We start from the raw sequence: 16,145 nt of genomic DNA, 5'->3' as shown, positions 1-16,145 counted from the left end.
CGTTGGGTTCACTGACGGTTATGATGTTTTCCTCACTAGTGTGAAATATCTGAGTGTGAACATTTTTGTTCAGCAAAAGAAAAATGGAAGAGAGTACATATAATGGAATGCTCTGTCCACTGATGAGGTTGCATTGTGTGGTATCAAAATAATTCAGAAATGTTCCAAATGAATCAAAGATGCAGTCACTGGAAAGCCCATGATGGTGCGCCGTATCGATTCCAGCCAGTTGTCACCCCTCAGGAGCAGCCGGTGCCGGGTGTGCGGAGGGGAGAGCAGCCAGTGCCTCAGGCCAACCAGAGCCTTCTCTGCCAAGCAGAACTATGGCAAGAACTAACCGTAGGAATTAAAAGGCTCCTGGGTTCATTGAACCTGCTCTGCCTTTTACTTCAATAGTAACTGAAAATAACTGGTTGTGTGGGGAAAAACCACCAAGGCTCTGTGCAGCCTGGCAGCCCCTGCCTCGGCCCGTCTTGTGAAGACTGTGCACTGGCCTGGTCTAAAGCTTGCCAGCAGTTAATTAATGTCATGGTGCCTCAGGAGGATCCCTGGAAGAAGGGACCCGTCTCTGCAGGATGCTGGCACCTGGGCGATGGTCTGTCCCGCGGCGGGGCTGCCTGGGGAGAACGGCAGCGCCTTGGGACGGTGCAGGCTGCCCCGGGTGACTGGAGCTGCACCCGCCTGGTGCAGTTTTTTCCCCAGTCTGTGGGGAAAATGTACTTCACGTGCGCGGCGAGGCGACGGCAGGGCCGGCGCGGGGCGACGCCGCACTGGAGGCGGTGGCGGAGCCCTGACTCCTCTCCACGGGCAGCCGCTGGCCAGAGATGGCGGCGCGGCCTGCACACAGCAGCCAGCCCTGCTGACAGCGCCGGGCCCTCGCTCCCCTCAGCAGCGCCAGAGCCTGACACCGCACTCCGGCAGGACCCTGACCGAGTAACAGGGAAAGGGGATCAGCCCGGGGCCTGCGGGGCCCGAGGCGGCGGTAGGCGGAGGAGCCCCGCCATTGCCGGCCTAGGGTGGCAGCTCCAGCATGGCGACGGTCACCGCTGGGCGGGAAGCGCTGCCGAACGCAGCCGATGGCAGCCGATGGCGCCCGAAGCGCTCCCGGCGCGACGGAGAAACCCGAGCGGCGCCGAGGCGGCCCCGTGAGGGCGGGGCGGCGGGGCCGAGCGGCCCGGCCGGATGTGAGCGGGGCGGCCGCTTCCTGCTGCCCGCAGTCCTCCCTCTCCCGCTTCGGGTGGTGCTGCTGCCGCGTCCCGCTGCCGGCGCAGGGCGGAGGCGGCCGCGACCCGCTGCCGAGACCGCCGCCGGCTCGCTCCTTGCGCGGCCCTCCGCGCCCCCTGCCCGCCTCCCGCCCCGCTCTGCTGCAGGAGCCGCCGCGCCGCCGCGATGCAGGCCATCAAGTGTGTGGTGGTGGGCGACGGGTAAGTCTGAGGGGCCCCTGGGCCGGGCTCTCGCCCCGTGGGCCCCGCCGGGCCGGGATGGCGCGGGCCCCGCCGGGTGTGGGCGCCGCCGCGGGCCCGGGCGCGGCCCTGCCGGCCCGAGGGGAGCGGGGCCGCCGGGGCGGGGGGTGGCGGCGGCTTCCTGCGGGAGGGGGGGCGCTGAGCGAGGCGGCGGCCGCCAGCGAATGGCGGCTGCCGGGGGCGGCGGGGCGCGGGGGGATCCCTGCGGCCCTGGCGGGGCCCGGCGCGGCCGACGGGGAAGGCGCGGCGGCGGGGGGTGGCTGGCGGCCGGGAGCGGCCCTGCCCGCCCGGCGCGGAGCGGGAGCGGTCCCTCCGTCCGTCTGGGGGCGGCCCTGCCCGCCTGGATCCCTCCGTCCGTCCGGGGCGGGGGGGGAGCACCGGGCCCGTCCGGCCCCGGGTCCTTCTCCCGTCCGGCGCCGTGGTGTCACCCGGCACACCGAAGTGATCAAGGTCTATTAAAAAAATACTGTGGTTTTAATGATAGAGAAATGTATTATTGATTTGAAATACCTTTTTGTGACAGTAACAGACATTACTGTTTATAGCTTGTTTCTTGACACCTGTCTTGCGGTAAAACGAAGTGAAATGTGCTAAACTCTAAGCAGATGGTAAAGGCTTCTGAGCAAGGGCTGTTTTTCTGCATGCATACATCTGGTCTTGTAAGGCTGTTCTCTAAAGGAGACTGATAAAGCACTCGAAATACAAATAATTAACAATATCCGTGTCTGTAAAGAACTGTTCCCTCTACAGCATTCTAATAGGGCATTACTCATAAGTGAAACAACTTGAGCACGCTTTTTAGAATGGAGTTAACTCTTAAGTTTAGCTGTTGGGTTTCAGCGTGAGGAGTGCTGGAACTGTGGTGGGGAAAGAGTTTGTGTTTGAGATTTCTGAACGTTCTCCATAATGCTGTTCCATCAGCTCAGGGCGTTCGTGTCCCCCCCCGGGTGTCGGAGCTCAGGGGAGCATTGCAGCAGCTGGAGAACAAGACTTGTCTTATGCAGTTGGGGAGGGTATTTTCCTTAGGAGAAACAAAAATCCCAGTGTAGGCTGAGCATAATTGGTATCAGAGCAAACCTCTGTAGATGACAGAGGAGTGAAGTGTATCTAAATGGTCTTTCCACTGTCTGTAATTTCACGTGGTGCCTTAATCTCCAAGTTACTTGTGTGTGTGGTTTGTTGTTTTGGTTTTTAAGAGATAGAATCCCCCAAAAGGCAGCTAAGTATGGTTGAGAGAGAAATTTACTCTGTGTGACAAACTCGTTTTGGCTTGCTGCATAAGATTTTGAGTAATATGAACGTGAAAGTGGTTTCTTGACAAATGGAGACTTTTCATAGTAATGTAATTCCTTGATGCTATATAGGATAACTATGGACTGTTCTTTCAGTTATATTGTTTTTTAAAACAAAAAAATTGCATTTCAATTATGTAACTTTTGGAAATTGAGCTGAACTGTGTTGTGTGAGACAATGCTGTAAATAAATGTGATGCATCATGTTGGGTGGGGAAAAAACTTCAGTCTGCTTCCTCCACTGGATTTGAGAACTCGGCACAAACTGTAATGTTCAGTAATTCATTCAACAAAACAGTTCTTTTCCTCATTTGCTTTGAAAAGCGCCCCACTGCCGAACATGTTTGTTGCTCTTTGCCTTGGGAGTAAAAGTGGTGTAGTTCTACCTGAGTTTTGTACATATGTGTGGACAAAACGCAGTAGTTTAATTTGTTCTCCTTCCTCCTTAGTTGGAAACAAATCTCTCTTAAGGTTCCATTCAACTACTGTTGCTCCTTTTTGGTAGTTTTTGTATCATTCTCCCTTCAGTGTTTTTAAAAAAACACCTAACTACTTTTCTTTCTCTGTGCTGCTGGTGCTTCAAAAGTCCCAGTGTTACAGGTATTCTAGGAAACGTGTAATGTTTGGCTTAGATAAGGCTAAAGCTTTAGTGGTTCTGTAAAACAATGCAAGTTAAAGATTTGCTTGTGTAATATAAAACTTAGGCATTGTTATATGTACCCTCCACAAAGATCTGCTAGGAACAAAATAAACACAGCTGTAGAAGTAGCTGTGAGATTTTTTTTTTTTTTAATTTGTAAATGCATAGGCTGTTTCTCATACCTAACTCATGTTTGTTCTTAGAGTTTTGACTAGTAGCTGTTCAGATAATGAATTTGACTAGAAAACCATGGCATGTATGCTAGTTGTGCTAGCATATTTTGCCCTTGGTGGTGTGGTTTGTTTTTTTTTTTTTTTTTTTCCCACTGTGAGGATTGTTTGGGGAAAAATAGATGGCAACTGTTGCTTTCACTTATTGATGCTCTAGAGAGCAGGAATGTGCAGGAAAGATGAAGAGCCCTCCACTCAAGGAACTGCAGGAGCTGCTGCTGATTGACACTTGACAAAAAGCATTGGTGTGGGTTATTTTTAGCAGCTTTTGTTTTAGCTCTAAAAAGGCAGCTGTTAAGTGGTATGAAATCTCCAGTGATGCCATGTAGTGTTAGGGGAGTTCTGCATTCTGCAGAAATGACTACTAGGTGCCACGGAGATGGTCAAACTTCATGCTCTTTCCTAGGCTTTTTTTTTAGTTGTAGAAATACTGTAAGAACAAAAGCAGTGAATTCAGAGTCCCTGTTTGGAATCCTGCTTGATTTGAGACCGTGTCTGCGGAAGCGGTGCTGGATTTGGTTTGATTGCTTCCGGGGGGGATAGTGCAGTGTTTGTGGAAGGTGCCGAACACCTCGGTTCTCTCCAGTGCAATCTGTAGAGAGCAGTGACTTGAAACTTAGTCTGGACTTGTAAAGTTTTAAAAAAAGGTAGTATTGTTGTAGGTACTGAGCAGCATAGTTGGGAGAGGGTGTGTCACAGCGAGTAAAACAGCTTATCTGGCAGAGCCCTGTGTAACTAAACCTGCTACAGCGAAAATGCTGAACTTTTGCTCTGAGGATGGTACTGGAGAAGCCTCGGCTGCTGTTCAACGCCCAGGTGAAGACCTGGCTGTTGTGCCTCACCTCTGCTGGGGAGGTGGTTCAGGTGGGTCACGTAAACAAAGCTGTGTGTGTAGGCTGCCGCCTGTTTGCAGGTATTGGTGTTTCTGGAATTAAACCAGCAAGTGCTTCAGCTGGTCCTGTTACTGTGGCTGCAGATGGGAACTAAATTCTCACAGTTCAGTTGTGGGGAAGCAGGAAACTCTCAACCATCTGTGCAGTTCCAGTGGGTGCCTTAGTGTGGAAAAAGTGCTGGGGCAGGTCCTCCAGCGGCATTTTCAGTGGATGTCACGTAACATGGCTCCGAGCAGCTCTAACATAGCGGGGAAACTTCATAACACTTGTTAGTGTAAATAAGGCCAGGAAAGAGATGACATGTTTTATTTTCAAGATTTAATACATATGTGGTTATATAAATACATTGATTCCTGGACGGTACCCGGAAGCAATAAGGCATTCGATGCTGTCTTTTGTAAGTCTTTCACTTATTGTTTCGTGGTTAAAATGCTAGATTTCTGTAGGCCATATTTTTAATTGCAGTCAAATGTTACTAGTTTCATTTATGTAATAGTGTGTGGACAGAGCTATGATTAAGTAGTTGCTAGAAATCTTGTTATGACTAATCTTGGTTTGGTGTTATTTTAGTTTGTTAGTCTCAGCCTTTATGAAGGATTTACATTTTGCCAAACAGTTGGAATTCTCTTTAGGGGAGTTGCTTTAATATGGAGGTTAGCAGTCTAAAAAAGTTGATCGAGAACTTAGAGGATGTACTTTATTTATAAAGGTAGGCATTAGTGTTTATTTTTAAGACTGGCGACCATAATGATCTGATTCGTCGGGCAGCAAGCCAAAAGGCAAGGAAAGCAGGAAACCTAGATGGAGAGTATGTGAAACAGGGCTGTTGAACGTGTTTTTTCTTGTTGAAATGACTCAGGCTGATTGGTGCTGCAGAAACACACAACAGGCACTTCTGAGCTTGGAATGAAATCTCACCACCTCCTTCCTGCGCAGCTTTGATTAGCCAGAGCAGGCTCATCAGTTCCAGTGCAAGATGAGCAAAGGAGCCTGGGTGTAGAGGAAAGCTCTTCATCCACTGCTGAAAATGCGGAGTTCAACATTAATTTGTTAGAAGCTTAAATTACCTGCAATGAATTTACTGGAAAATGAAGGGTCAGGCTGTGGAAGCATGAGAACACATAGCTTCTGCACCTCAAGAAGTTTCCCAAAGAAGCTGGGTTTTGCTCCTCTCAGTATTTTGAAGGCTTTCACGTTTGTCCTTTATAAGCTGGACAGGCGTAGCCTGCTCTGTAGTGTTGTGAGTGCAATTCAGTAACATTCACACTGATGGAACCGATAGCTCAGGGAGCTGAAATAGCAGGTTGTGCCGATGGGGAGGCGGGTGAGCAGCTTTCCTGAACTCCCTGTTCCGCGTGTTACAGCTGGTGAGTGCAAGGGGTGAGGTGGGGTCTCCTCTGACAGCCGCTCAGTTAGCGAAGCTGTGTGTCATACTGCTCCCCGGTTCCTTCCCACAGAAGGTTTTGAGTGGTAAATCCCTCTCCTGCTTCTGAGCACAAGTATATCTCAAGCCTGTTGCTACAGGGGAATATTCAGAGATTGTACTTATCAAGAACGGAGTGAAATGTCTCTGTTGTTGTCTGGTAGAGAGTGTGTGCTGAAAGAGGTGTGTGTGTAAATCAGGCTGTGCAAGGAGCTGGCATCTTGTTTCTGTAGAAGCAGGTGGGAAAAGCAGTGTGGAAAAAAAATGCATGGTCTGATCAGAGAGTTGCAGCAGAGGGGATGTTTTGCTAAGTGTCAGCTCAGAAACATAACAATTACAATTGAGAAATGGGCACGTAGGATAAAATCCAATTCCTTTGCACATGGAAGCAACTCTTCCATAGCTCTGGCATTTAAGGTAACATTGTCAGATGCTGCATACAAATAACTTCTTGGGAACACTGAACACTGTGGAACTGCTTAAAGTTTAATGGAGAGACTTGTTACAGATTGAGCTACAACGTAGACGGTAACTTACAGTTGTGACAAAGCTCAAATTCACTTAACCTGCCTTATATTGGGAGTCGCTAGGTGCGGCTGGCTGGTTCGTGTTGAATGTTAAATCATTTTAAATAACGTTTTGAAGACTGTCTTTGGTAAGTGAAGGGACAGTCCTCATGCTTCCAAACCAAAAGAAGAAATGCAATGATTTAAGTGGAAGATACATAGTAAAATTCAAGTAGGAATCCCTCAAAATGTTTGCAACTGGAAAGCTAGTGAGCTCTTGACTAAAGCTTGTTTCTGTGAGGTTTTTTTTGTTCTTCTGCAGAAGCTGAAGAAGAATAATAGGATATTTTCAGCAGTAGCGTTTGGTTCTTGGGTTGGGTTTGGTTTGTGTTTTTTTTTTTTTTTAATATTAACTGTAATTCTAGACTAAAACTTTAATGAGTTCCTTCAGCTTGTGGAAGATTGAGTTCAGGAGGCTCATGAGTCAAACCTAATACTAATGACAAGATTTTAAGTGTACAGTAAGGTCTCAAAGTTACTGCTGACTTGCTCTGATAAAACATGTGCCAGGCAGTGCAGTTTTCCCCGCCTGGGAGAAGGGTGGTGGGGAAGGCTGTACGGGCACCCAGGCACTGCCTCCTTTGCGGAACTGGTTGCACGCTGGCCTCCGGAATCTCTCTTGGGTAAAGGATTCTGCACCTCAAGTGAGGAGCAAGCATGGGAACCAGTCTGCAGCGTCAGAAACACGCTTTACAGAGACTGTTTTGAAAAATAAATGTGGTCCAATTTCAAGTTTTCCAACCCTTTAATTGAAACTGCAACAAGAATTGAATGGTGTCGTTAGTCTAAGGTTTGGCCATGGATCAGAGGTGGGGAGGGGGTGGCTAGGAAAGCAGCCGGCTGCCGGAGCTGTGGAAGCAGCCTGGGACAGAACCTCATCCTGCCCCGTCTGGGATGTGCAGAATTAGATCAGTGGGGAAAGGTTCGGTGCTGCAAGTTCTCCACTATTGGAACGTAATTTATCTATAAATCAGTTTATGGAATGTTTGAATAGTTGACGAATGCATGCGGGGAGTCATTTTGCAATAGCAGTAAATATTGTGAGGATTATCATCTGCATTTGTTCCTCAAATACTGAAAAGTAGCGATGTGTTGAGAAATTATACTTTTGCAAGCTTTTTCAAACTTTATGCAACAGTATGCCATTCTCTGGAAAAGAACAGTTTTGGAATTGTGCAAAGGGCATCTGGAAATACTTCTCAGATTTTTTTAATTTTGGGGAGGTAGAGCAAGGCAGTGTTGATAGTATTCAGTCAGGTGACTAGCAGATGTTAGTACTCTTATTAATACTTGTGGATTTGTTTCATCAAGTGTAACAGAATCTGGTAATTTACCACTTCACAAAATGAATGTTTATATTTAAAAGTGTGTCTTCAATGCTAGTAATCTTAAGGCTCTAGGCTGTTAGCTGTTTGCGTGCACTGTAGTGACTACTGGCACCCAGTTGTTCCTTGGATAACTGGATGTAATCAGTCTTCTTCCCTAAAAGCAATATTATTTCTCATTATGCAAGATGAATGTGTTTTACATGTGAACTTTCTCTTTTTGCAGTGCTGTAGGTAAAACATGCCTACTCATCAGTTACACCACCAATGCGTTTCCTGGAGAATATATACCCACCGTGTAAGTACTTACGGAACCCAAAGAACTCATTTCTGTTGACTTGTCTGTGCTCACTGCTCTTCCAGCTCCTTACCTGAGTTGTTGAAATTGGCCGCAGGCACCATGGGTTCTGTCGGACCCGCTGGAGTGTCGGGGTATGTGTAGGGAGAAGCCCTTTGGGCTTTCCCTGCTCCGCACCGTCGGGCAGTGCTTTGCCCCTCGCTGCCCTCTCCTCGGGGATTAACATTTACTGACACTCCCATCTTTTAAAATAATGCGGTGTTTCTATCTTTAATATCATTCATAACAAGCAGTCCCAAGGCTGAACAGCTTGGAAAACATCATATCATAGTCAGAAATGGTTGGTTTATGTGGCTAGAGACTTTTTTTTTTTTCATTTGTTCCTTCTATTTTTTGTGCTCCTGCCAATCCTGTGCGAAGCCAGGCACAGCTCTCGAGCTCTTCGGGTGAGATTGCGGGCACTTGTTTATTTTGGTGCTTCCCATTTCCTTGCATGTCAGGATTTGTCGGTGTCGGTATTAGTGTAGTTCTCTTTTTGGGGGCTGGCTGCAGGGAGGCGTTTTATACGCGAGCAGCTGCTTTGCTTGTCTCGGATGTCTATGTTTATCTGGCTGTTTTGCTCTCTAACTATTGATGAGTTTTTCAGACAACAAAATACATTCTAATGAGATTTACAGATTAATTTAGTTAACCCTTCCAAGGCCTCGTCGTCTTAATTACTCCCATTTCCTGGTTTTGGTCTTAAATTCAGATTTTTTGCATTATAGTATGCTTGTGTTCCCCGTGAACTTAGTTTAGTCTTAACAAGTAATTGGAACCTTTGCACCTACAGTAGTGATGAGATAAAAGTTCTCTACTGGCCACTGCTTTGATATTTCATTGGAGGGGTTTTTGATTAGCGGGATTAATAAGGTTTTTTTCATACCTGCTGTCGTCATTAATGATTCCTTGGTTGTTGCTCATGTATCTTCTATTCTAAATCTTACAAAATTACTTGCTGGATGTCCCACTAAGACTGGAAGGTGCTTGCCAAGTGCATCGCCTGCTTTCCTGTTCTTACTGCCATAAACGCTTCCTTTGGAAGAGCAATGGAAAAGACAACTTCTGTTCAAACTGGACCGAGTCTGTTGTGCGTGTTTTTTCCTTACGTTACCCAAAACCAGGCTCAGTATTTAAAGGCCAACTCTACTGTTTCTGAGGAGCCGAAGGATGTAATAAAAATGTTTCCTTTTGTAGTGTTCCCAATTAGGACTCTGTAGGAAAAAGTTCCTGGGTGCCCTATCTCACTGCAAGCTAAGGCAGCTAACTGTCTTTGTTTTCCAGTTTTGACAACTACTCTGCTAATGTAATGGTTGATGGAAAACCGGTCAATCTGGGTTTGTGGGATACAGCTGGTCAAGAGGACTACGACAGGCTACGTCCGCTCTCCTATCCGCAAACAGTAAGAACTACAGTGGGAAACTAGAAAGAATCTGTACAGCTTTGTCTAACGTAAAATTTTTTTTCTTACTGAACAGAAGGCCAACATTGTCACATCTGGAGTTATATTTCTTAGTGACAGTGACTTGTTGCGAGCTGCCTTCATCCTTCCACATCCTGTGATGTGTGTAGTCATACAAATGTTAAACTGTGCGTGCCTGTGTATTTGCACGCATTGATACTTGTTGGCTTTTGTGGAGTTGTAGCCTCAGAATCAGCTGGAGTGCTTGATCTATAACAAGAAAAACAAACAAACAAATCCCCACAGAAAGCCAAACCCCCTGGGTGAGCCAGTCCATCCACGTCGGGGTTAGCACGGCTGCCAAGAGCAGAGGGTTGGTTTTAGGGGGGCGTTTGGCTGCAGCCTGGCCCTGTGGCTGCTGAGCACTTGGTGCTGTTCAGTCTCTGTGAAGATGCTCTAATGTGAGAGAGGCAGCACTGAATGAAGATGTTCGTGGTGTTGACAGAGGCTGCCTCGGAGCTTTCGAATGTACTTAAACCCGGGGCTGTTTTATTACTTACTGTGGTTCGTGCTGTAACATCAACACAGATGTGCTCTGTCTCCCGCGCTGGCACGGGCCGAGTCCTGCCCACACGCTGCGTCTTTCCGTCTGTATGGAAAGCGCTGGAGAAATCTGCGCTGCTTTTTCCAGTGTGGCTTCAGGGACAGCTAATCCTTGTAGAGACGGGCTCTCTAGTCTCTTTAGAGCAGTTACTGTTATCTGGTGGAGCAGTGCTGGTAAGTAAAGAAAGGTGGTGCTTTGTGGGTTGTTTTTTTTTTTTTGCATTGATTACTGTTGTTAACTGTCAAATGCAGAGTCAATGCTAATGATGTAAAATGCAAAATTATTCCAGTTATTCTACAGCATAACTGCTCTCCTGAGTAATGTGAAGCTTATTTAATGAACTCTGGTGCTTTTTTTAGTAAACCGTCTTAATTCATGGTTTTCCTTAATTCACTGCTCACTAGCTCATACAATTGCACTTTCCCATCAGTTACATTGCCCACGATGAATAGGAACTTGCCGGCTGTAGGCAACTCTACCAGAAATGCCAGAGATACCTGCCTTTCCTAGGAAGAGAGACAATAGAAAGTGGTTTTTCTCTAATACTTAAATATTTATAGTATATTTAGAACTTAAGCTTTGCTTAACATTGTAAAAATATTTTCAAAAAGGCATTTTGAAAGATCACTCAATAACAGAGTTCCTCCCTGATGGCAGAGGGACACAACACTGGGCATGTCCTCAGCCTGTCAGAAAGCCACAGTTATTTCAGCAGACTGCAAAAGAGTTCCATGACAATCTAAGCATACTTGTGGGGAAAAAGTCCCCCGTACAAGCACCTCTACCTGTGAAGTAAAGGTCTGAAGTATTTTCAGTTACTTGGATTTTTTACAGCAGAAAATAAATCAGTGCTAAGTCTTGAAGTTCTTATGAAGCAGTCCCAGATTTCAGACTTGTGCAATACACGAGATTCATCATCGCTTAAGGGACAGAAGCCCCCATGACACTAAAGGCACGGAGGAAGAGAACAGTGGAGCTGATGAAGCCTGACTTTTTTTAGGCTCTGCATTCAGTCTCCCCCGTGCCCCCCAAGCTGTTTAAAACTCCCTCCTGCGGGGCCAGGCGAGAGCAGGGCTGGCTGATCACCGGCCAGTGGCTGTGTCTCAGTGAGCCACCCAGCAGGTCTCCAGCTTGTAACTTCACAGCAAGGATTTTGACATAGTGGAGGATTAATTTGTACCTTTCCCTTTATTCATATTTTTTTTCCCTTAAAATATGCAGGAATTTGATACCTTCTGCTGAGTGTATTTGAAATCTGCCAGTATTTCAAAATATTTAGGGAAGGAGGAACTTGGGACAGAAAAGGTAGTTAACTGTGTCTCCTCAGGAGACCAAAGCAAGAAGACAGTTAAGTTAGAAGGATGCTTTTTATGAGAGGTTTTGCTCTTGTGTTTCAGTGCCAGTGCAGAGGGGCGCTTACAGGAGTTCGGGGAAGTCTGGTGGCCTGTTCTGGGTGCAGGTGGTTGGTTGTGCTGAATTCCAGGGCAGGGTCTCTCTAGGAAGAAAAGCCGCCTTGTGAATATTGTGAGCACAGGTCGCTGACTGAGAACATTCTCCCTGAAATCCATTTGAGGTGTAACTTTATCTCCTGCTGTTATTAGGTTGGAGGAACCAATGGTAAGAATATATCTTCCAGTCTGACAGATCAACCTATTGCCGTATGTAAAACTTTAAATAAACTTCAGTTCCAAGTTCTGTCATCTTGTCTTGCTTATGAGAGTGATAAATTGGCCCCTATTTTTTTAAACAACTACTTTTCTTGGAACTATCAAATTGTTAGATCTGAGAACTCTGTTACCAAATCTCTTTATATGAGTTGCTAAGAGTAAATATTTTTATTTTTGCAAATAAATAGCTTTTCCTCCTACTTACTAAGATTGGTAGTGTGCAAGACACCTGAGATCTTCAAGTAATTCCTCATGGTTACACCGAATTTTTTGATCTCTGGAGCTAGTAAAGGAGAGAGTCTGCGCAACGTGCAGAGCTTCAGTCACCACAAACCTGCAGAATTGGACATCAGAAGTAGTGGCCATAGTATCACGTTATTTGATGTTGTTTCTTTTTTCTCCTGGGACGCTGCTACGGAAACTTGTTGGGGTGATGCATGAAGGACTGGGCTGCGAGCGCTTAGTGCAGTCGGCTGCTGACCTAACAAAATGCCTTGAAATGCAGCACAATCAACTAACACTCTGAAACGCCTGATTCTTTAGCACATTTGGTAGTGGATAAGTTCGGATGCAGAGGTAGGTTGGGGAAAGTTGGGCTTGTTTGAGAGATGCTGATTGAGGTTCGGGTTTACAGGATCACAGTCTTGATCTTAGAGAAGATGTGGTTATCCTGAATGCTTGTAGCTTCAGCGCCACGTGTGGAGCCTTTTGTTTTTGAAGTGTACCCTGCACAGTGGTTGGTGTAAACGTGGGCTCTGAAATGGTTTTGCTTGCTGTTATTTACAGTCGTCTTTTGCCTTCAGTTGAAAAGTGAGATGTGCAAGATCACTAAAAACACCCACCTTTTTTCTGTGCTTTCTCATTATTTAGAAAGGGAAGGAGGGAGCTTTGAGGGTCTAATGCCATTCCCAGTTCTAATTTGGTTATAGAGAAATTCTGAAATCTTTAATACTGACATTCAGTAGAAGTGACAGTTCTACAAGATTCTGCTGATTTAGGCATGGAAGTAATAATTGTAGAAATTACTGTCTAATTTTTTTATTCCATACTGTACACTTTGCCTTTGCAATTTAAGACTACTTTAGAGTCATATGTTCATATTTAAAAAATCGGTGCCAAGGGTTTTAATTCTTTGCAACATCCTGTGCTGCCGAGTCGCATCCTTCAAGGTGTAACTCACCTGGGGGGCTGAGCCCCCGTTCAGAAGCCGGTCTGAGTCCTCCTTGGGTTTGTCAGATCTGAAGTGTTTGGGGTTGGGTTTTTTACCTGAATGTCAGGGAGGGAGAAGAAATAACGTTTAGGGAAAAACGGCTTGAATGCAATGGTCTTAATGTCTTAGTTGGTGGCTGCTGCGACAGCTGATTGCAGACGGGACTGTGGTCCCTGCGGTTGGTGCCCCCGCTGTCTGTCTGTGTCTGCCTGGGAATGTTTCCCACGGGGACATCTCTGTCGCCTCCGGCTGCCACTCGCACAGAGGAGTGTGATACAGGGGCTGGCGATACCGGCCTTCTTGTGAGATTTCAGCAGGTGCTCTGCTGGGCTAACTTTGTCACCTTGCTTTGTAGGATGTCTTCTTAATCTGCTTTTCCCTTGTGAGCCCTGCCTCCTTTGAAAACGTCCGTGCTAAGGTGAGTACAAGCCAGGATCATTTTAAGTGTTCAATAGAGTGTTCACTTTACAGCGGTGGTTGGAAAATATTTTTTTTAAGTTTCTTTTCGTCAGGCAGTGTGAAATGTAGTTTGAAAAGGCAGAAATCCGTTTGCCTACCTTAGAAGTCATGGAAATTAAGGGCATGTGAAACACTGTAAATTTAAATTGTTCCTTGATACATTGGTAAGATAACAGTAGTTTAAGAGTGTTCAGCTGAGACCACAAACAGGAACTTCCCTTTTAATGCAATTTAAAGAAAAATGTTAAAAAAACAAAGGCATGTAAAAATTGGGTCGATACCAGTGGTTTCTTGCATCAGCCACTGTTCTAGCACGTGTCCTTGGCCAGCTCGGCTGGGTGGCCTGGGCAGACTGTGCTGAGGAGAGCTGGGAGAGCAGATCAGGGCTGTTCTGGTGTGTGGAGAAAATACAGCCCTTAAGAGGGTGAATGTTTAAACTGTACAGAAATAAACACCCGTTGGCTTCATTAAATGTTTTGCAATTTTACGTTCTTTTCTAATACTGCCTTGGTGGGGTCTTACACATTCCCCTTCACTCTTGGAATTACTTTGGAGAAGGACCGGGAGCCTTTTAGCCGTAACGTCTGTTTCCGTTGAGGAAATCCGCCCCCCCAACCTGCGCTCTCTCTTTCAGTGGTACCCCGAGGTGCGGCACCACTGCCCCAACACCCCCATCATTCTAGTGGGGACCAAGCTGGATCTCCGGGATGATAAGGACACTATTGAAAAACTGAAGGAGAAGAAACTGACTCCGATCACCTACCCCCAGGGTCTGGCCATGGCAAAGGAGATTGGTATGATGGAAACGGGCTTATTGTGGGCTTCATCTAAACTTTATTTGTGGAAGATGTTGTACATTAATTGAAATAAATGCCTGGCTTTTGTTGTGGAGTTGGCTAGAAGCTGCTGGAATTGTGGAAAACGGCTTTGTGATTGGCTTTTTTTCTCTCCCCAGGTGCAGTGAAATACCTGGAATGCTCAGCACTTACGCAGCGGGGCCTCAAGACAGTGTTTGACGAAGCGATTCGAGCAGTTCTGTGCCCCCCTCCTGTAAAGAAGAGGAAGAGAAAATGTCTCCTGCTGTAATCGCTTCCCTCCCCCAGCCCGGGCTTTGTCGGAACAATGGAGTGTTCACACTCCATGCCAAGTTTTTCTGTTCTCAATTAGGTCTCTTCCATAAATTCTTGAACCGATCAATGATTTCACGGTTTCATTTGTTTAAAGTATGAAAGTTACTTTGCATTCTTCTAAAAGCAAACTCCTGAAAAGACAAACCTATGTAAAGCCTTATTTTTAAAATCCTGTTCTTGCTCAATTAAGTGTTGCCAAACGATCTGCTGAACTAAGTTGCATTGTTGTGCTATGAACACTAAGCACTAAACTGTTTTTTAAAGATTCTTCTTGAAGATGACTCTAATTTCTGGTAGGAAATGCAAAAACACTTTCTAGTTTTTCACAGTAAGTAACAGTACCGTATAATTAGCAAAACACTGCACTCTAATGTGTTTTATTATTAAATGTTTCTCAACCTACAGTCATTGCGCTGTGTCGTGTGTGGAACCTAAACCTTTGACAATGACTGACACCCTCGAGTCACAGTGTAAAATGCTTTATCGTTGGTAAGGGCTTGGTTGCAATCTAGTTCTTGCTGCTGTGATTTAAAAAATAAATAAAACTATTCTTACTGAAGTGTATCTAGTCCTTCTGACAGCACTGCGTTGTGACGGACAGATGCTAGTGCCAGACAGTATTGGGACACTGTAGGGATGAGCTACACCGTGCTGCCAGGGTTGTGAGGCTGAACCGACTGTAGTGCAGGTTAGAACCAGGGACCATTTTCCAGAGGTGTGGAGGGGAAGAGGTTGCTGTTCGCAGGTGAATTCCTCGGAATTTCAAGTAGGGCATTCCTTTAGGTACAATTCCCAACCTGTCATTCCCACAACTGCTGTGTAGTAAATGCTTTTCTTGTAGAATCTCTTTTTACTGAGGAATATAACTTGTATTTTAAAACCTTTCTGATGGTAGAAATTTGCTCTTTTTTTCTTTCCTGTCTGTAGAGTAGAACTTGAGTTCAAGCATATCTCCCTCCTCCCCAGTAAGTTATAAGCTTTCTGAGGGGCTTTTAGTCTATTAACTAGGTGTAAAAATCATGTGGAGCAGCTTTACACATTTTAGTCATTTTTATATTTTAAACCTCTATAAACTATGAATCTTCTCAACTGTCACTCTCTGCCAGATGTCCCCACACTGTAACGTCACTAATGCAGAGTGTGTTCTCGGTGTCACTGCCTGTACGTGTGTGGCATAGATGGAGTCACGGTAACTGGGGTCTGTGAATTAGTGCTAATGTTCTGTACATCCTCAACTGGCAGGAACACAATGTTCAACTACACCCTTTCAACCACTAAAGCAAAATTTAAAAATAAAAGTTGCAAAATTGTGAAGTTTTTACATTGATCTTTTGCTAATGCAATTAGCAGTATGTTTTGCATGTATGACTTAATAAATCCTGGAATCACATGTGTGGTGCTGTTTGAGTTCCTGGGCAAGTCTTCCCCTTCTGCTGCTGCCACTGTAGCGGGTCCCTGCTCTGCGCTGGTTTGTTGCCCTGGCTCCAGGGAAAGGCAGGCAAGT

The 16,145-nt window shown here is 45.9% G+C and overlaps 1 protein-coding gene across 3 annotated transcripts; it reads left to right on the top strand.

Annotated features, from left to right (window-relative positions):
* The first annotated feature begins 1,153 nt into the window (after window positions 1–1,153).
* Window positions 1,154–16,030, top strand: RAC1 (Rac family small GTPase 1). 3 transcript variants are annotated; one of them, XM_074158435.1, is made up of 7 exons: window positions 1,193–1,424; window positions 8,059–8,130; window positions 9,454–9,571; window positions 11,777–11,833; window positions 13,408–13,470; window positions 14,146–14,305; window positions 14,467–16,030. In XM_074158435.1, exons 1-7 carry the CDS (start codon window positions 1,390–1,392, stop codon window positions 14,595–14,597), a joined length of 636 nt encoding a protein of 211 aa, XP_074014536.1. In that variant the 5' UTR covers window positions 1,193–1,389; the 3' UTR covers window positions 14,598–16,030. The 3 variants fall into 3 exon arrangements, with proteins under 3 accessions (XP_074014537.1, XP_074014536.1, XP_074014538.1); XM_074158436.1 differs by lacking the exon at window positions 11,777–11,833 and having other exon boundaries at window positions 1,154–1,424; XM_074158437.1 differs by lacking the exon at window positions 11,777–11,833 and having other exon boundaries at window positions 1,390–1,424; window positions 14,146–14,327; window positions 14,473–16,024.
* Window positions 16,031–16,145: the final 115 nt, after the last annotated feature.

This window comes from Numenius arquata, chromosome 14, assembly GCF_964106895.1.
Source record: "Numenius arquata chromosome 14, bNumArq3.hap1.1, whole genome shotgun sequence".
In the NCBI taxonomy this organism is placed as follows: Eukaryota; Metazoa; Chordata; class Aves; order Charadriiformes; family Scolopacidae; genus Numenius; species Numenius arquata.
The sequence above is the reverse complement of the archived record's forward strand: the minus strand, read 5'-3'. Positions and strand labels throughout refer to the sequence as shown.